At 47.0% G+C, this 21,280-nt stretch overlaps 1 protein-coding gene across 1 annotated transcript in view; it reads left to right on the forward strand.

The window, feature by feature from the left end:
• Window positions 1–21,280, forward strand: part of ETS1 (ETS proto-oncogene 1, transcription factor) — a 66,152-nt gene that overhangs the window by 29,406 nt on the left and 15,466 nt on the right. The window contains exons 2-6 of the mRNA XM_060017682.1: window positions 3,743–3,862; window positions 5,672–5,872; window positions 8,819–8,896; window positions 9,814–10,062; window positions 14,404–14,664. Of these exons, the coding sequence (XP_059873665.1) occupies window positions 3,743–3,862; window positions 5,672–5,872; window positions 8,819–8,896; window positions 9,814–10,062; window positions 14,404–14,664 (909 nt within the window). The remainder of the gene's footprint in view (window positions 1–3,742; window positions 3,863–5,671; window positions 5,873–8,818; window positions 8,897–9,813; window positions 10,063–14,403; window positions 14,665–21,280) is intronic.

Below are 21,280 nucleotides of genomic sequence, written 5' to 3' on the forward strand. Positions count from 1 at the left end.
CCAGCATTTGTTGATTGACTCCTGTGTTGGGAGCTGGGGTTGCTGCATTTGTTCCTTCTTTCAGAAGCGATACTCTTGGTTAAATAGAGAGCCCTTTTCTCTAAAGTCAAACTGACTTCCACTCTAAGGGAAGATCTCCTGGACCTGTCCCTTAGCTGTTCTTGGGCGAGGAGAGTGGGGACGAAGGGGGAGCACTGATGTCTTTCTTAGTGACTCATGTGATGATTATTCCATTGTTCAAAGGGCTGGATGTTATGTAATCAACATTTTATCCCATCCCCCTACTTTTCCCCCCTAACAATCTGGGATTTTCCAGCATTTTGTCAACCTTCCTGGAAGTGTGTTGATTTTTCCACTAGGTTTTTTTGGGCATGTCCCAGGGCAACCCAAACTCTCCACTCCCTATAACTTCAGATCCCCCTCAGTGCAGGGCCTGGGAGAGCCACAGCAGTGAACCCTTCTGTTCTTCGAGGGCACAGGGCAGACTCTGGGCAGTTTCCTGATAGCACCGCTCAAAGCAAACTGAGGGAAAGAGCTGCCTGCCCTTCTTTCTTGCCACGTAATTTCCATTCATTTTGATATTCAGAGGCAATATATTTGTTTCTTTTTTCAGAGGTCACCAATTATCATTTTTTTTCCCTCCTATGTTTCCATTTTATCCAGCCAGTAACACGTTACTTACATCCAGGGAACTTTTTAACTAGCCAGGGTTAAAGACGGCTGGTGGAGGGACTTCTCTAGTGGCCCCGCCATTTTCTGTCAGTTTCATATGATACACTGAAGATTCAGGGTGAGCAAGCGGGCTTCTGGAAATTACTGCAGTAAAGTGCATTGCTGTCTAAAGGTCACAGGACAGCTAGTAGGAATTCTCAAGTCATTTCTTCGCTTGTTTGCTTTTTGTTGGAAATTGTGCCTGAGGTGAATTTGGAGGATTTTTAACTTGAACCATATCTATGTATCTTGGCTTTGAACATGGTCTGCAAGTACAAGAGGGACACAGCAGAGATAAAGATGCATGTGGCAATAGCAAAGGAGGACGCATTTGTGGATCTGCAGATGTTGATTCCTCATTCTTCTTCACCACCTACATAAATCAAGTTTTATAGGTGTTACCTCCTATATGCATGTCACATCTGACCACTTACATTTTCTGCAGAGCCATCTTCCTAGCTAAAGCCACCATCATCCCTCACCACAACTGATACAAGAGCTTTTTAACAAGTCTTCTTGCATCCATTTGGAGTTAACCTCCTAAGCCATTCTTTACCGGCAGCTAAGGCGATCTTTTTTTTTTTTTTAACCCATTTTTAAAAATTGTGGTAAAGTGAACATAACCTAAAATTTACCAACATAACTATTTTTAAGTTACAGTTTAGTGGGATTAAATACACCCATAATGTTGCACAACCTTTGCCACCATCCACCTCCAGAACTCTTTTCATCCTGTAAAACTGAAACTCTGTCCCCAGGACACAACCCCCTATTCCTTCCTCCCTCCAGGCCCTGGAAGCTACCATTCTACTTGCTGTCTCTATGAATTTGACAATTCTAAGTCCCTTATATAGTTTGTCTTTTCAAGACTGGCTTATTTCCTTTACCATGATGTGAAGGCTCATCCACGTTGCAGTATATGTCAGAATTCCCTTCCTTTGTAAGGCGGAATGATAGCGGACTGTGTGTGTTTATACTACCTTTTGCTTATCCAACTCATCTGTTGATGGACGCTTGGTTGCCTCCACATTTTAGCTACTGTGAATAACGCTGCTATTAACATGAGTGTACAAATATCTCTTCAAGACCCTGCTGTCAGCTCTTCTGGGTATATAGAGAACTCCTAAAACTCAACACAAAAAGACAAATCACTGTATTAGAAATGATCGAAATGCTTGAATAGACATTTCTCCAAAGAAGATACACAAATGACCAATAAGCCCATGGAAAGATGCTCAACATCCCTAATAATTAGGGAAATGCAGGTCAAAACTACCATGTGATACCACTTCACATCTATTAGCATGGCTACTGTAAAAAATGCAGAAGATAAGTGTTGGCAAGGAGGTGGAACCCTTGTGCACTGTGGGGGGCTGTAAAATCATGCAGCCACTGTGAGAAGACAGGATGGCAGTTCCTTGAAAATTTAAAAATAGAATTACCTGGGGCTTCCCAGGTGGCGCAGTGGTTAAGAATCCGCCTGCCAATGCACGGGACATGGGTTCAATCCCTGGTCCGGGAAGATCCCACATGCCGTGGAGCAACTAAGCCCGTGTGCCACAACTACTGAGCCTGCTCTCTAGAGCCCATGAGCCACAACTACTGAGCCCATGTGCCTAGAGCCCGTGCTCCGCAACAAGAGAAGCCAGCGCAATGAGAAGCCCGTGCACCGCAACCAAGAGTAGACCCCGCTCGCCGCAACTAGAGAGAGCCCGCGCGCAGCAACGAAGACCCAATGCAGCCAAAAATAAATAAATAAATAAAATAAAAATAGACTTACCGTAAGATGATATTCTTCAAACAAAATGTAGTCATGTCATTCCTCTGCATAAAACTCTCAATGCCTGTTTTGCTCAGGATACAATTATAAATTCCTTAACACACTCCTTACTTACGTTTTCAGCCTCCTCTAAAGCTGCTGTCCCCTTGATCGCTCTGCTCCAGTTGCATTGATCTTTCTGATACTAAAACAGGCCAAGGTTCCCCTCTTCCCCCATCTCAGGACCTTCATTTGTGCTATTCTCTCATCTCGGATCGCAGCCCTCTAATTTTAGTGCTCATCGGGATTACCTGGATTCTGTGTTACAAACGGATTTCCGGGCTCCGCCCGCTCAGAGGTTCTGATTCGGGAGGCCTGGGTGGGGCTGAGTTCTCCCAGGTGATGCTGATACGGCTGGTCTGGGGACCACACTTTGAGAACCACTGGTCTGGAGTAGTTTTTAAAAAACTCCTGTGTATCCTTCAGGTCTCAGGTCAAACATCTCACTTCTAAAGGAGGCCTTCTCTGATTCCTCCAGACCTGCAGGACTCCCTGTTACGTGTTAACACTGCATCTTCTACTCCTCCTATGAAGCCCTTACTGACATTGTATTTGAACGTTTAATTGTGTAAATAGTTTTTTTGATGACTGATTTCCCTGCCAGAATCTGATATCCAGCTCCATCAGGCTAGGGATCATTACTGTCTTGTTCACTGTTCTTTCGCTAATCCCTTGCATGTAACAAATGCTAAATAATTATTTATTGAACGGATGTTGTTACTTCCTTTTCATAGGTAACAGCAAGTGCGTAGAAACATTAATATTCTCAGTGAGTGTGAAGGATGGGTAGGGGCTGTGGGGGAATTAGCAGAGCTATACAGAAAGAATAAAAGTATTTTGTCAGAGAGGCAGGGCGTATGAGGCAAGAGTCAGGTTTTTTGTTTTTTTGGGTGTTTTTTATGGGCCCTACCACATTGTGGAAAGCCCCCCAAATTTTACCTGCCCTGGTGAGGATGCTACTACAGTTATTTCTCAGCTTGTCTTCTTCAGACCATTCATGCTCCATGATATTTTATGGGTGGTTAATTACCTAGTTAGTTTTATCTTTAAAATTGAGGTATAACTGACATGTAACCTTATGTTAGTTTCAGGTATACAACATAATAATTTGATATTTCTGTCTATCGCACAGCGATCACCACCACCCGTCTAGCTAACATCCATCACCTACTTCGTTTTTGTTAGTATTCATGTGCTATTTTTTCCTTACAGATATGGAATGTGCAGATGTTCCACTCTTAACTCCAAGCAGCAAAGAAATGATGTCTCAAGCCTTGAAAGCTACTTTCAGTGGTTTCTCTAAAGAGCAGCAACGGCTGGGAATTCCAAAAGGTAGGTTTTGTAGTTGGAAGGAGAGAGGATGGGATCAGACTTTGAGGTATGGGTAGTTTTCTCACCTGTTGAGTGAGATAGACATTATTACTCAGCGTGCTTCAGTCAGCAGCCACAGATCGTCGCAGACCTCTGTTGGAACAAGCATAGACGCATACTGATGCTCCTTCGTCTCCCAGGCTTGCCCCTGCCATCTTGGTTTTAGGGCAGTGGTGCCCAAACTTGTTTGCACATTAGACGGGGGATCGTCAAAAAATTCCACAGTCCAGGTCAGGTCCCAGACCAATTAAGTCACAATTGCTGGTCGCATCGGTAATTCTGAAGCTTCTCAAGTGCCTCCACGGTACAGACAAGTTTGGAAGCCATGGCCTTGGAGTCATTCTGGGCCGCCATTGGATGAACTCGATGACCTGCATTTCTGGAATTTACTCTTTTCTTTTCCGTGTCCTTTGGTGAAATGTGTTTACCTTTGGGTGTTCTCATCCAAAAGGGTTTATTCAGGAATGTAAGGGGAAGTGACCTGCGTTGTCAGAAAGGAAAACTGATGGGGGAAGACTTAAGCCTTGACCAAGCAGCATTTCCTGAACAGTTGAGAGCAGAAAGAACACTTTTCTATTGAGTCAGAGAAACAAAAGCTGTCTTTAGACCAGGCCAGTGCTACTGCTGCATAAGAGGCTTCCACCCTGCCAGACGAAAGCCTTCGGTAGATTCTGTGAGTGTGTCTGTCCACCTTTCCACGTATTCTACTTTCCCACAAATCTCAGCTGACAGCAATGCCCCATCACAAGGCAGAATACAGTGAATTCTGACCCCTGGGTTTTCCAACATCTCATAAAGTCATCGTCTAGATCGAAGGGGGTGACCTTGAGAGCAGGCATGCTGTAGGCATCACAGCCTGCCATCAGCTGAGCTCTTTAAGTGTCATTAGCTGGTGTAGTCATGTTAAAACAGGGGTCATGCGTGAAGATTATATGTCGTCTGTCCTACACTTCTACTCAACGCAGGGCCTGTGATGTGTATATATTTTGAAGGGTATCTGGTATAATACAGGTACCTAATGATGTCGTTATTACCAAGTATCATTCGAATGGCTTACTGTTACTAATTGCTGTGACGATTACAGTCAGCCCTCCGAGGGTTCCTCGTTGGCAGATTCAACCAACCACAGGTCGGATTCTGTTGGTTGAACCTGCAGATGCAGGAACCCGCGGATACAGAGGGCTGACTGTACCCTAACCTGCCCTCTTATATAAGGGAGATAAGCATCCACAGATTTTGGTATCCGAGGGCGTTCTGAAACCAGTCCTCCTTGGATACCCAGGGACAACTGGGCTAGCCATGATTAACTAAGATAAAAATAATTAAGCATAATGGTCTCAAGTAAATTATAAGAGTTAAGAGCAGGGAGAGGTGAGTGCAACGTCCAGAGCACACTTGACTTTGTTATTATTGCTGTTAAAGAAGTCATTTGTTCCCTTGCCCCAGGCTTCAAAAAAGTCTGATGGAAATAAGGCAGTGAAAGAGGAGATCCCTGGAATCTCGGTCTGAAGATTCTAAGGATGGAGAATTCTCTGCTCCTTTCTAGCTGATGACAGTGATCTTCTAGCTGGCAAGATAGAGAAGATGGGGCTGTTGGATGCGGGGGTGGGGGTGGGGGGAGGGTTATGGAAGATGCCCCATCAGGCATTCCTAATTCTATGAATCCGAGGACATCCTCAGTGAAGGTCAGATGCTTTCGTGTTGTCTCTGAGGCTCGGGGAAGAGTTAAGAGCTCGATCTGCTGGAACGTCATTTGATCTCTCCCCGCAGACCCCCGGCAGTGGACAGAGACCCATGTTCGGGACTGGGTGATGTGGGCCGTCAATGAGTTCAGCCTAAAGGGTGTGGACTTCCAGAAGTTCTGTATGAATGGGGCAGCCCTCTGCGCGCTGGGGAAAGACTGCTTTCTCGAGCTGGCTCCAGACTTCGTTGGGGACATCTTGTGGGAGCATCTGGAGATCCTGCAGAAAGGTAAATGCATGGGGGCAGGGTGAGGTGGGAGCCGGGGGGGCGTGGCTTTGAGGGTAGGTCCAGGAGCGTGCCCAGTGGTGCAACGTCGATGCCATCACCTGGGCATCCAATCACAGCACGGCGTAGACAGTGCCTGGTAAATAGCAGGTGTTCCATAAATGTTAGTTTCTTTTTCTTCTGTGTACTGGAGGTTCCAGTTTTAATCTTTAGCTAGTCTCTACTCCTGAAGCTTATTGGTATGCAGAGTTCTGATTCCAGACTTTATCTTAGACTCATGTACTGTTTGAACAAGCAGTGCCCACAGCCAGCAACAAGAGAGTTTTTCTTTCTTTCTCTCTCTCTCTCTCTTTTTTTTTTTTTCCTGATACTCTTAAGACACACTGTCTTGATCCACGGCCACATCCAAGCTTCGTTCCTCAGAGCTTCTTAATAAGCAGGCTTCTCTGCCCACTAACTAGATTGGAATTGCAGTCGCGAGGTACACCTTTTCCATCTGGAGCAGAAACTGGGGTTATGTCAGGACGCCGTGTTGCAACCTTGTAATGACATGGCCTCCCCTACCAGCCTCTTCCAACCTTTCTGGACCAAGTGACTCATGTACCACAGTCCTGGCTGAGGATAGAAACAGCAGCAGGCGGCAAACTTGGGTGTTTTTGCGCTTATTTTTCTGAATTTCTTCTTAAAATAAATTGCAGTTACCAGCAGTCAGCAGTGCCCTCCAGCTGACTGTAAGCCTAGAAGCCTGTTGCCCTCTCTGACCCAGGCCCACCCTTTCCCTGTGGTCACCAGCTCCAAGCCCTGGCGCAGACGCGGTGACGGGGGGGGGGGGCAGGGAGCAGAACTTGGGCTTAGCACTTTTATTCCATATAATACCTTCCTTTGTTTAAGGATATTTTCCACTCTGCAATGCCCAGGAGAGACCCAAATTAGACTCCTCTGGGCACAGAAGTGTTATCTTTTTCTTTTTTCCCCTTCCCTTCAGCTTCTGCTGAAAAAGAAATATAAGCAGAGTCGAGAACTAGGTGAATCTAGCCTTCCCCGAAGCCACACCGTGATCTCGGTGTAACTGCAGACAAACCACTCACACGTGTTGACGTGAGCACCTGTGCATAGAGGGAAAAGAGACAGCAGGCTCAGAACAGATCTGGTGCAAGCATTGGCTTATAAACACAGCAGTGGGGGGCGGGGTACACCAGACTGTGTCGCCCCAATATATGCTGCTAATTCACCGTTTCCCTCCAGTCTTCACCCTGGGGCAGCAGCTGTCCTGGAGTGTCTAAACCTGCCTCTGATCAGTTATAACTCATCTGTACAGCACCTCCTTGTTTCCAAAGTGCTTGAAACTGCGTTTTTCTCATAGGACTCTCAAAACAACCCTGGGACATGGGAAGGGCATGTTCTCTCGGTGTCCTTGTCTGTAAAACGAGGACAGGTTAGGTGGTTTCCTCAACATCACTTGTTTCCTTAAACCTAGGTCTTTTCACTCGAACTTCCTGTCCTGTGTTCTTTGTGTAGTGATGCGGACTCGTGGGGTAGCTTCTGGCCTACCTTCCTGCGAAGGAACAATACAAGCAAATTTAGGAGAATTGGGAAATAATGGAGTGGGTTTGAGAACATCTCACAACATTTTCAAGGGAGAGAGGCAGGAGGATCGTCCTTGTTCAGGTCCTTGAACAACTGAACGTGATGTTTGTATTGAGGCTACAGCTTTTGTTCTGTGATTAAACTAAGGCAACCCAGCGCGGAAAAAACATAGCTTTTCTGGGTGGGGTGGCAGGCCAAAGGTACAGGGGATGTTTCAATCTGATAAGCTGCTGAAGCCGAGTTTAATCATTTTATCTCAGCTGGGAACTGTTTTTCTGTGCAGGCATAAACTTGTTTTCCCAGCAGTCTCTGCTCCCAACAAGCTATCAAATACCTGAGGAGAAACCCAAACCAACCCTCTGTCTTTATGTCTGATTCTTACAGTGAAACGTAATCATACTGTGCCATGCGACAGTCAGGGGCCACCAGCAGATTCCAGGGTCATTAGACGATCCACAGGCTCACCTTAGTCCCATGGAGAGAGCCTTCCTCTCTTGGGTGCCTTCATCTATGTTCCATTCTCATTCCTACGGAGGTTGGCACCTGGACAGGAGTGTGGTTATGTGGCTCTTCTCTCTCTTTGTCTGAGCCCTGTCATATTTCACTAAGTAGAGTCACCTTACTAGCATCTTATCTGGGCCTGAACTTGACATTTGAGGGCCACAGAAAAAACACAAAACGAAAACCAGACATCTGGGGCTTCCCTGGTGACGCAGTGGTTGAGAGTCCGCCTGCCGATGCAGGGGACACCGGTTCGTGCCCCGGTCCGGGAAGATCCCACATGCCGCGGAGCGGCTGGGCCCGTGAGCCACGGCCGCTGAGCCTGCGCGTCCGGAACCTGTGTCGGGAGGGGCCACAACGGTGAGAGGCCCGCGTACCGCAAAAAAAAAAAAAAAACCACCAAAAAACCAGACATCTGTTGGAAGAAATGGAGGCTCTAAATCTACCTGTGTAGAGATTGTCCTGTATTTCTGAGAAGCTTTGGACCTGATCGGGTTGAGTATTGGTGGCTGGTAACCTCCCAACATGCCTTCAAGCCTCGGCTGCTGGCGGCACACGCATGCATCAGAAAGGCGGTGAATGCCTTCCCACCCCTTAGAGGTTACTCACAGGATGCGCTTTCCAAGATACTAAATCCCATTCTGCAGCTACTGGAATCATAAACGTAGCCATCCTTCAGTGAGCTCGTCTCTAGACAAGGCCCCCGTCAGGGGAGACCCCGACACCAGCTCAGTCGGTGGACATGCAGATTTCTGCGAAGAGGGGCTGAGATCACTGTGGTCCTTTTGTCCAGGGTCCTCTTCGGCTGAGCGTTGCTTGCACGCTGACCTCTTTGTTTCATGCCTCTCCTGTCTGTTGCAGAGGATGTGAAGCCGTACCAAGTGAATGGAGTCAACCCTCCCTACCCAGAGTCGCGCTATACCTCGGATTACTTCATTAGTAAGTTCACCCCCTGCTCTTCCCCTCTCTTCCTGTCATGGGAACTTAGGAAAGGATCCCTGTCCTAGGCCATCTCAGGCCCCCGCCTGGTAATGCTACAGAAAATAATATTTCCTTAAATGTAGACTCTTGGTTGTTTTGCTCTTCCCACAAAGCACAAGGCTTCAGCCTATCTGCACATTTTATTCACCTGCACGCACCTACACCGGGGTCTTTCCCATGTCTTCAGCATGAAGGTCGCACAGAGAGACAATGACTTGCCTCCAAACTCTTATGTGCCCCGCGGTGGCCATCAGAGGTTCGGGTTAGGGATTTTGCCCTGGACCTTGTTCTTTCCTTTTTACTGGTAGATGTGGCAGCACTTCCTCTGAAATCCTTCCTCCAGAGCATGCCCTGCAGCCTCAGGAACGTAAAGCCTCCTCCTTGTAGTACCTTATCCCTCACCAGGCCTCCTGGGTGGCCGGAGGGAGAGAATTAGCCTCGGGCTGTGCTTATCTGATGGCTTTGCTTTCAAAGGGTGTCTTAAGCAGGTTTATTTTCACTTTATCTTTTTACTATTATGATTTTTATCCTAACAACAACAACGAGCTTATTGTGTGCTAGAAATGTGGGTAGGCTTTTTCCACGTATGCTGTCATTGGATCTGCATCGCAACACCCCGAGGAAGGTTGCCACCATTCCTATTTTCGAGATGAAAAAATCAAGTCAGAAAAGGGAAGTGTCTCGTCAAGGGCCACGGCTCTTGAGTAGTGGCGTAAGGTTGAAAACCCAGGCCCTTCTCACTTAAAATATTTTTCTTGCATTCCCGAAGGTAGTCAGCTTGTTTGACATTGCGGGGCCCTTGTCAATGGGGAGGAACGGCCTGTTTCCAGTACGCATCTCTCCTCTCTCCAATTGCCCATGCTCTGTGTTTCCAGGCTACGGTATCGAGCATGCCCAGTGTGTCCCTCCATCGGAGTTCTCCGAGCCCAGCTTCATTACAGAGTCCTACCAGACCCTCCATCCCATCAGTTCGGAGGAGCTCCTCTCCCTCAAGTATGAGAACGACTACCCCTCGGTCATCCTCCGGGACCCTCTGCAGACGGACACCTTGCAGACTGACTACTTTGCCATCAAACAAGAAGTGGTGACCCCAGACAACATGTGCATGGGGAGGACCAGTCGTGGTAGGTCGGATTTCTGCTCTAGAAAATTCTAAGAATTACCTGAGTTTGTGAGCTCTCCAGGTCCCACTTTTTCCCCCTCGCTCTTAGCCCCGGGCATTCCTGAGTTTTAGCCTTTCCGTCTTAGAATGTCTAGATATTAAGAACTTTGTATCATGGAATTTTAGCCAAGTCCTTCATGATGCCAAAGGCTCTGGGTCCATGGTGGAACTGAAATCTGGCAGGAAGAACAATCGCCTTTCTTATGTGGGTAAAACATTTCACCATGTGATAACTTCAGGTGCTCGTGGCTCTTTTCGAAGGTATGTGTTATTTTCTTGGAGAGGATTTTGCTTAAGGAGGACACAATCACATAAAGATGATTTCAGAGACCCTCCTGGAGAGCCCACATCGTCCTGGTGTTCCAGGTATTCCCGGTCAGACTGCACATCCTGGCTGGGTATCTGAATGACCTCTGCTTCTCAGCCTGGGCTTCCTAGCCTCCTGTGCCTTCTTTGGTTTGGGAAGATAGAAGATGGTTAACCAACAGCTTATTTGGAACCAGTCTTCAGCAGTGTGGTGAAAGGGTGTATTTAGGTAGAGGACCAGGGAAAGAGGCGGCCAGAGGCTTCCGGAAGAAGGTGCTCTTGTTGCCATGACTGTTATGGCAATGATAAAATACTCACTGACAGTGAAATAAATGGTTCAAAATAGAGCTGGCTGACTTTATAAAGCAAAAAAGGTTAAGTACGCCCAGTTTTTAAGATCAGGACATAAACATTCAGAGGCACGGCTCACCTAGTGACGTGTCCAGATTGTTTTGTTTCTGACAAAAGCGCAGTCCATCGTAAAGAGGGACTTGTTCATCCAGGAAGACCTATAGCTGATTTCCAACAAGTTGAAAAAGATGACTATTCTGATGGGTAAATGGGAGAGAATTACAGACAGGAAGAGGACAGGAGAAAGCCCTTCCGAGCGATGCTTGCGAGGCCTTTGGTCACGGAAGTCGGGCCTGGCCGCCTCGTGGTGATTTCTGCTCGGTGATGACCCTGCTCCTCTCCTCAGTGAGACCCCAAAGGCCTCACGGGCCGCACACATTGTCATCTCCTTCAAGTGTTCAGGTTCCTACTTCCTCCCAGCAGGCCTCGAGATGACCAGCAAGCCTGCAGAGGGAAAGTCCCCAGCAAAATCGGAACCTGTAATCTGCCTTCTTGCAGCCCCGGGGTGTTTGTGTTTCAGACAGAAGGGGATGGGTGGGACCAGCTTTGCCTTCCCCTTTCTTCTTTATTTTTGGATGCCGGTCTATTTAAATACTTACACATATGTGTACCTTTTTTCTCAGGCGGGTCACAGCAACAGAGCGCCTTTCTTTCTCACGGGGCTTCCTGTGCGTGTGTGATGAGGCTGAGTGTGCGTGGGGACACAGCCGTGGTGTCACTTTGGGCAGATCTGCTGCCAGGTCCTTTACCAGTTGCGTCTGGCTTTGCATTTGTGCAATTCCCCCTTCTCCCTCTCCTTCTCTTGGTTTTTGGTTTTGGTCCCCACCCGCCCCGCGACCCCAAATGAATCCCGAGGGACCAGACGGTGACCTGTACAAAGGGACAGGAGGGCTTTCTCTCTGGCCTCCTTCTCCCTCACTCGCACCAAGCTTCACACCACACAGACTTGAAGGGGAGACCGGTCCGTTCACGGTTGCTTCTGGCGAGTTAGAAGTGCCGCAGACAGGATGTATTCTAGGGGCTGATTGGCTCTGACGTGGTAGGATCGGTCTAGACTGAAAGCATCACTGTGAGCTGCTTATTATCAACAATCATCGTAGTGTTCGTGTACTGCATTAGGGTATAGAGTGCTTCGATGTGCCACTTCTTTGGCCTCGGAGAGCTGTCTTCTTTGTGCTAGTCTGTTCAGTGGGCCGCCGTTGTCCTCCCCGACCTACTGTTCTGGGTGCTCCGAGGTCTGTGTGGTGGAATAGCTTTGGAAGGACCTCGCTGAGACATTTCTCAGGAAAGCCAGCTGATGGATGGCGTGGAGCTTCCCTGCGTGAGCACAGTAGCCTAACCGAGTGTCTAATCCAGTTGGAGTCCACCCATTTTGGGAGAAAATACCCGTAAATGATGGTTCCCAGCTCCAGGATTGTGAAAGAGAGCTAAGATGAAAGTAGCCTACTGCTATAAACTGCAACTCTCCACAGACTTGCATTCGGTTCATGTTTGAGAGGCTGCCAGAGAGTGGTTCTGGCCTCGTTTAGTGCCCTTGCTTACTGGGACTCCTTGGAAGCTCAGCTGTCTTGCATGTGAAAATTCCAGTCTCTGTACCCTCCAAATATAAAAATGACTGAGAGAATCATCTCAGGGACATTTGAGTATAACTACAGCCTCGACATCGGTGACTTTGTGGGAGTATTCTTCATGAAAATATAAACTTTCTTTCTTAGGTTTTTGGTATGTGTAAGATGGATAGCGGGTGTGAGCAAATACCTTTTCATGAGAGACCACAAAATTTCCTGTTCTGTTGAAAAGGAGCTGTTGCCTTCTTGGTTGGGGGCTGTTTTCTTGAGTCTTTTAATGTGAATTTCTGGAAGGGACAGTCCCTTCTTTTTTTATTTTTAAAATATTTGTATTAGAGTAGAGTTGATTTACAGTGTTGTGTTAGTTTCAGGTGTACAGCAAAGTGAATCAGTTATAGGTATACCTATATACACTCTTTTTCAGATTCTTTTCCCATGTAGGTCATTACAGAGTACTGAGTAGATAATAATAATAAAAAGTTGCAAATATGACAGTGGACTGGGTAGGCGGGGCCGATGATTCCATGAAGCTCTTCCATGTACCTACCTTCTGGGGATTACCCTTCTTTGAATGAGTGACTGGAAGAAAGAATGAGATGAAGCAGCTAAATAACTATGTTTCTGTTCCAAGCAGCACTGGAGGTGTTAAGAGGTTCAGGAAATCTACAAGGGGAGATTATGCAAAAATTACATATTTAACTGAGTATCTTTTATCTGGGGTTAAAAAAAATTTGTTTTTGGAAGCAATGTATCTTCCTTCTTAATTACTGTATATTTAATTTTGGTTTGGACACCAAGATTAAATATTTGAATTTCACTGGTTTAACGAATTCCCTCTGTTATGAAGGGGAGGATACACCAGAAACATATTAGTATTACGCTGTGTATGCCAGCCCTTATTCTGGGATTGAATTTCATGGTAGACCAGCCAGCCCTGACTCACAGGTATCTCTGCACACACATTTGTCACATCCTTTGGCTTCTTGAATTTGCTGAGGTGGCCATTTAATCTCCCATGATTTAATTTAGGTTGCCTGGAAAGTATCTGGAAATAAAACATAAAAAAATATTCCTGTGAGCCTTTTCAGTAGTTAGATGCATTTATTTTTGGTCCCCCCCCCCATTTTGTTAGGCTCCTTCTTAATGGCATTTTCGCCAGTGGAAATTTCTCTAGCAGCTATTATGCAATCCTAGCAGCTGTTTATAACCTGGTTTGGGAAATTAATGAACTTGCATGATCTTGTGGTCAGTTAAGAATGCCTTAAGCAACTCATACAGTAAAGGATTTCTGACACTGCTGTGGACCTTAACTCTTTAATCGACTTCTTTGTTTTTTATTGCCTATGTTTCCCTAATAAAGTACAAATTTCAAGTACAAAGCTGCACTTGGAGAGGATAAAGAATATGGATTTCTATTTAGAAGAGGGATAGTGTTTGCTTTTTTTAACCTCCTGGAAAAAGCATATCATAACTTCTTTCTCTGTTTGAGAAGGCACAGAGGCAGTACTGCATTTATTTCATTTTAAAAGAGTGTTTGGAAGAAAGGCTAAAAAATAATATTTTAGTTCCAAGGTCAAGGAAGGTCAATCTGCTCTTAGTCTAATGGAATTTTTTTTTTCTCATGACCAGAATATTTTGCCAAATGGGGCCTTTTGAAATCGTCTCCCTGGCTTGAGTTAGGATAGGGAATGAATTGGGCCTGACACTGCTCAGATTTCCTCATCTACTCATTGGGTCTAATTCATCAGCCAGAAATCCCATCATAGCCGGCATGATTCTCAGCCTGTAGATTTCTGGCTCTGGAATTCTTGCGGTCCCAAACACTGCTGTCTCCCTCTGGCAGATGGAAGCTGCGCCCGACTCTGCATCTCTGTCCTAGGGGCTCTGGAGCAAGACGAGACCACGCAGGGGGCTCGCAGACTGGGCCCAGGCAGCCCCTCCTCCCCAGAGCAAACCCACACGCCTCCATCCCCACCGGCCACTCCCTCCATCCGTCCTGCGCATCCTCACCGAGAGGGTTTCACAGTGTCTCTTCCCATCCCTCCTCCCTGCCCTCCTCCCACCTCCTCTTCCTCCAGGCAAGCTCGGGGGCCAGGACTCCTTTGAGAGCATAGAGAGCTACGATAGCTGCGACCGCCTCACGCAGTCCTGGAGCAGCCAGTCATCCTTCAACAGCCTGCAGCGTGTCCCGTCCTACGACAGCTTCGACTCAGAGGACTACCCAGCCGCCCTGCCCAACCACAAGCCCAAGGGCACCTTCAAGGACTATGTGCGTGACCGTGCTGACCTCAACAAGGACAAGCCTGTCATCCCTGCTGCGGCCCTGGCTGGCTACACAGGTAGGCGCCCGCCCCACCTCCTGCTCGCTGAGGGTGGGCTCCCTGGAAGCTTCTGTGCACATTCCCAGCCCCTGAAGCCAGCCTCTTTCTTTCCGGGGGGGTGGGGAGAAGTAGACTCGGAGAGGTTGGGTCAGCCTCTCAAGCCACTCTGTGAATAGCCATTGGCTTTTGGAAGCAAGCAGTGTCGTTCTGTCCCAAGGGATCCTTTCCAGGATCGGTAGGGAAAACTGATATTTTGGATATTTACCCCGCGCTGGGAGAAGGGAACTCTGTTGATTTGGTGTTTCTGGAACCTCTGCCTTGTGGTCTAGCATCAAAGGACTTCTCGCCTGCCCTTGGGAGGTCTCTCTAAACCCACAACCAGCAGTGGCATCTCTCAAAGCCGTCACGGAATGGCCTACACCCTGGACTCATTTGCAGTAGAATCCTCAGTATTTGGCCGGTCTCTCCAATGGGAACAGTGCCCTCAGTCACCGGACACTCTGGCCGGATCCTGCCCTACATAGGAAACCTTTCTTGTCGCTTAGCTTTACTGTTGATTTTTTTCCAGGAGTGAAAGTTGTAGTAGTGGTGACTGAAGAAATGTCACAGAGGAAGGAAGATGTATGTTGAGAGTCTGGGCTTTGATTGAGAATCTGGTACTAGAGCAAAATGATTCATTGTCCAAGCAAGGTGTGGCCCATAGGCTGTCTAGCTCTGGAAGGGTTTGAAGAGTATATCTGACAACTGTCCAAGGAGCAGACGCATGTTAACGATCAGACCCTTTCTGTAAGATTGTCGTGTTTTGTAAACATTAGAAATTGTGTCGCGAGCAGAGCTTATTTTTAAGCTTGGATGACACAGCTGTGACCTTGCCCTCTGTTCTCTTACAGTTTATCCACCCTGGACAGGTCACTGGTGGGGACCCTCTGTATGGATGAAGACAGACAGCAAGATCTGTGTTTCTAGTGACGTGTCTGTCTGATCTGAAGAGTGTGCTGGATCCCTGTTCTTGTGTGAGGGAAATCTCAGGTCTTTACTAGGAAAGCCAGCTGACCTTTGAGAACAGCTCACATGCTTAGAAAAGTTCCTCCTCCTTCAAGGATCAGGGGGGTGTGTGTCTTTTACGTTGCATTCTTCCAGCTCCCCATGCGGTTCAGTGCACGGATAGGTGCTCAGGAGCTAGGTCTGGATTTTGAGGTAGCGACAAGGTCTGTATATAGAGTCGTGGGCCAGAAAGGAGCTTAAAGGTTCCCTACTTTCTTCTTGCTGCAGTATATTCCCCAGGTCCTCGCTGGAACATCTCGAGTAGATGGGAACTTGCTGCTTTGCCAGGGAGTTCCTTCCCATCTTGGGCAGCAGACAATGAAAGTTTGCCCTTTTCCATTAATGGCACCTGGAATAAGGAAAGTATATAAAGTCTCTTTCAATATGCACAGGAGTGCTGGCTCCTGTAATTAAACTCTTAGGTATTTTAAGAACTGGACTCCAGTTGGATACACTGATGAAGGAGGAGAGAAGTGCTGCTTGATTAGGAGGAGGAGAGGCCAGGGCAGCTCTGGCATGACTCTGGGCTGTGGAGGCGGCAGGCGTCTCTAAGTGGCTGTACTTGCTTCTGTTCTTATGGCACAGGTTACACTCGGCTCTGTCGTTTGCCCAAGTGTAAAGGCCACCTCTTCTCCTCCTTCTGCCCGAGCTTCCAGGACCAAATCCTCAACTTAGTTTCTCCCTATTAAAGGTCCTGCCTTATTCCCTCTGGCGTAATCTCCACCATAACCACCATTACCAGGCACAATTATAATTTTCTCCCATATGACAATTTTCATCATTCTCTCTCAGCTTGGTGTACAGTTCTGAACATGTTGCTAGTTAAGGCGGTTTTGTGGATAATGATATTAAATAAACTGACTTTAAGTTCTAAAGTTTGGGTTCTGGCCAAAGAGAGTCTTATGATTTAGGTCAGCCTTCATGGGAAAAGATTCTGTTAAGGATTCATGGCTACACTCCAGAAAGTCTAGAAGTTTCTAGAAATGGTGAACGCCTCATCTCCACCTCAAATAGAAACTCCTCTGAAAGGGGTATATATATATATATATTAGTTATTGGATTTCGTAGGTGGGAGAAGCTTGCAGAGCTAATAGTCTACAAGAGTGATTTAAAGGGTTTTGACTAAGATGATCTCAGTACCTTGGCAAGAATTATCTGAGAGTTGGGAATCTCTCCACGTGTCCCAGTTTCAAGAAGAGAAGGAAAAGGGTGAATTGGAAATTTTAAGAACGAGGAATGAGTGTGAAGTACAAATTAGGGACATGAAATGTCATCAAGAGGGCCAACACCAAAATGCCGCCTGTGAGGCTTCTCTGGCAATCCTAACCCAGAGGGAAACAGATGAGAACCTCAAAAGCTCTTTTCAGGACAAATACAGGAATGTCCTGGAGCTGTGAGTTATGTTTGATGTCATCCCTTATTTGGATAGATTATTTTTAATGGGTGCCCCTCCGTCCCTCCCTTCTCCCCTCCCTCCCTCCCTCCCTCTCTTTTCCTCTCTCTTTCTCTGCCTCTCTATCTCTGTCTCTGTCTCTGTCTCTATCTCTCTCTCTTTCTTTCTAGGGGAATAAAACTAATTCAGTGAATGGAAGCAAAGAGAGGATGATTATCAAAGATCTCAAAAATTCAAGTAGTCATTTGAACTAAAAAACCTTTTTTTAAGTATCTTACCATTCAGTTGTTTCTTCTTTATAACTGGGGATTTAACTTTTCAAACCATCTCAGATGGAGGTGCAAACAATAGCCCAGAAAACAGAAGTCCTCTGAGCTCCTCCCAGCGCTAACACACTGTGTGATTTCAGGCAAATTTACCTTGTACCCTCTTCTACTTTTAGTGAAATGGAAGTGTCCCTCCCTCTCTCGGTGGTAGGAGATCTGTGAAAATGTAATTGAACTAACTCAATTAACGAGACAAATGAGTGCTAGACATGGTGCTAGACGCAGGGGAGAGAGCTCACTCGTAACAAATCAATTATTTCAGCAAATCTGAGCCCATGTTGAGTGCAGACAAGTGTTCGTAGCCTTGGAAGGTTCACTATCTTGACGAATTCAAGACACTGTCATTGTCCTTAGACTTGAACTGGATTTTCGTATTGCTGTGGTTTGATGAAGGTCAGGAATTTGTTAGGCATGTCGGGAGTGGTCCAAATTTGGGTGTCTTTTCTTCCTGTGTTCAGTTCCTGGTGGACTTCTCCTGTCCGCAGTGCAAACTATATCTTGCCCCTCATTGTGACCCCTTATCATTTCACATACATCCTAGGGAATGGGGAAGGGGGATGGAACATGCTTACTCAGCCCCCTCCACCACGCGGGGAGCGTGTAGTGACTGGAGTTTTTATAAATGGATCTCTGAGTCTATGCAGACATGCTAAGATGAGCTGAAGTTTGGAAAAGTACTTTGGAAAGTGGAAATCATTGTATAAGTGTTGGCAAGACTTTTCATTGCTCATAAATGTCACACCTATTTTCTATCTCAAGTTCTGAGCTCTTTTTTTTTTTTTTAATCTGTTTCCTTAAAATTCGACTAACTCCAGAGTATGTGTGGCTACACGGTAGGAGCACATGTGTACCTTTTACATCACTATGACTTGGCTTGAACTAAAGGATGCATGTATAGATTCCCTGTGCGGGGGTGTGAATCCATTTTCCTGCCAGTGCAGTAGGAGCCTAGGTCTCTGTTCGTCTCACTCTCAAAGGAATACATTTTACTTCTTCAGATGCTGTCTTAGTTACTGCACCGTAAGTGTGGAAATCAGTTAGAAACTGAATTTTCACATTCTCTTGCACAGTTGCATCCTTCCTCCCAAGATAAGAAAATTGCATCAACCTTCACTGGGCTCCCATGGCAACTTGTTAAATTAGGTCAAGATGTGTGGGCAGATAACATGGCTTGAAAGCCTGCCTGTTCGCTGAGTTAAGAATACATCAAATGCAGTGCTGGCTTCCGCCAAGAATGCACCTTCTTACCTCACTGGGACCGCTTTTGGTTATCAAACTGATACGATCAGAGAGCTCCATTTTCTTTTGTTCGAAGATACATTATGAACCCCATCTGATTACAAAACAAACTGAGAGAAGTGGCCTGGTGTTTTCTATGTATTTGATGGACCTAAGCAAAAAGCCTTCTAGATCCTTGACACACATGGGCATCTCTGATTTTTTTTTTTTTTCCATTTCAGCAGGTGTAGAATAATATGTTGGATTGTCAAAGAGTATTTTCCCTTCCTCTCTGTCCCTCCAGGCCCCTCTTATCAATGATGAAACTGAGGCACCAAAAAGGACTTATTCCAGGCCTTCTGCAGGAAGGTAGCTCTTGAATTGAACCTTAAGTGCCAGATGTCTCACCTGAGTACGAAATCTTTCTCCCTCTTAAAGAATGAGAACACTCATTGGTTATCTCAGTTGCTCCCATAGAGTAGATTAGGAGTCTTGTCTCTTGCTTGTCACTAATTCACACTGTGTGTTGGGGGGGGAGGGGGGTCTTGGGGGCAGGAGGGAGTTGGAGCTATTGCTCTGTAAATCAGCTTTATAGAGCTTCACTCCAGACTGCCAGACTTTTGTTGCTACAAATAAGGAATCCTTTCCTATCACTTCTGCAGTTGGTATGGAGCAGGCCTGCTGGTAACTGTCGTGTTGTCGTTGTCTAGGAGAAGCCCCAGCTTTGTGTTGTAATTGTTGATGAAGTGGTGAGGATCTCTTCTTTATCCTGGAGCCTGAGCAAAGCTGAGCCCAAAGCTAGTCAGTAACTATAACGAAAGTATGTTTTACCGTGCTGGGCCGATTTGTGAATAGCTGATCCCTCAGTCTCCTAAAGGCTCGATATGGGACCGTCAGGAATCCAACTTGCAAATATTTTTGCGTGAGGCATCACACGAAGCCGTACCAGCCTTGTAGATAGAAGCCCTAGGTATTCCCCTGTTGCTTTTGGCCTGAGATAAACCTTCTTCTTGCTATTTTGTAGATAAATTAGAGCCCGTCCACCGTCACAGAATAACAGAGTCCCTGGGCCATGCCCAGAACCTGGGGGATCTGACTGGTCACTGAGTTTTAGGGTTCAGGAACCTAAAGCTACTGCTAAAACATGTATTTGAAAATAAACAACTTTCCTGCAAAAAGAAGTGCTTCAAAGCCCTTCAGTTCAGAATGAAACCTGAGATTGGATGGCATTTCCTGAAATCACAGTTTTCTGACGGAAAGCTGGATTGCAAAATCATCCCAGCGTCCTCAGGTACAAACAACCACCGAGGAAGCTTCTGGTGTGAGCCTAAGTCATTGACGAGGAAGGGGGGTGGCGCATCACCGGAGCAGGGTAGTGCAGTGTGAATCTGTGCAGAAGATTCTAATGCTCGTCTACAGGTGGAACAGCCTGGAGTTTTATAATGGGGGGAGGGTGGTGATTCCCTGAGCCAAGCTCTGGAATATAGTCTTTCCATGTGCCTGCTGTCGCGATAAGGGTGTGAATTGACTAAAGTCAAGAAGAACCAGCTTGCTGACATGAGCGTAGAACTCTGGTGCCTGTTGCGTGCAGTACTGCCTGTTACAGGGGCCCTGAGATTCTCGGCCCAGGCGAGGCTGGGCCTGGCCTCAGGCTTACAGGCAGCATCACAGTCTTGGTGTAGACCATCGTCGGACAGCACCTGGGTGGCTGGGAAGAAAAGAGCTTGGCAGTGAGAAAGGCAGATGGAGCATCTTCCCTTTCTCCTCACAGGCCCCTGTGAGTAGCAGGCTGTAGGAAGCCAGACAGACCCCCTGAGCCTAACTGGAGGCTTGCTGCCAGAAGCCGGGGGGACTCTGATTCTCTGTGCTGTGTTTGGCGCTGGGTCCTAAGGGGGTGTGTGGAGTGCCTTTGGGACCTCACTGGAGTAACGGGTTAACATGCTGCTCAGTTATGAGGCTGCTGGGGAAATACTCTGGAGCCTGGGGAAGGAGATCTCCCTGGCAGCTCTGGGCTGGAGGGGGAGGGGGGGGCAGAAGCCCCTTGGTGTTGCCTGCATGGACGTTCCACTGCTTCCGCCTCCTGACTGGTTCGCTTTGGGACCATTTTTCTTAATCATCTGCCACCCGTGGAAAAGATCACACGGTGGGAGGATTTGGCTTCACTCTTCATTTTTTTCTTCTAACTGGCTTCGGAAATATGGACAGGGAGGTTCCCTGTTTCCGTCAGTTGCCCTTGAAGACCGCAGCTGGCTGAGCCACCCCGGGGTCTGGACGCAGCTACGGTAGCTCCGGCGAGCTGCCTTTGGGGCGGAGAGGCCCCTTCATACTTCACAAAACAGAATCTCAGACCCTGGCGTTCCAACTCGCCGAGGCCTGTGGGTGCCTGGATTAGGAGGCAGGAAACTTACACGATGACACATCTTTTCTGGGGACCCAGTCCCCCAGCTTTAAAGGAGTCTCTGAGTCTCCCATTTATTTGGGTCGCTGTTTCTTTAACAAAATCTAACTCCAAGTGGTGGAACTGGGTGGTGACAGTTCTGGAATTCCACTCTGTCTCCACTTTGAAGCTCCACCTTTCTGTCTTTGAAGTCAGATGTTTCCACTGAACAGAATTCAGCCAGTGTGTTGCCGAGGCATCCACACAGGTCCTGTC

This window comes from Delphinus delphis, chromosome 8 (assembly GCF_949987515.2).
Source record: "Delphinus delphis chromosome 8, mDelDel1.2, whole genome shotgun sequence".
NCBI classification, from domain to species: domain Eukaryota; kingdom Metazoa; phylum Chordata; class Mammalia; order Artiodactyla; family Delphinidae; genus Delphinus; species Delphinus delphis.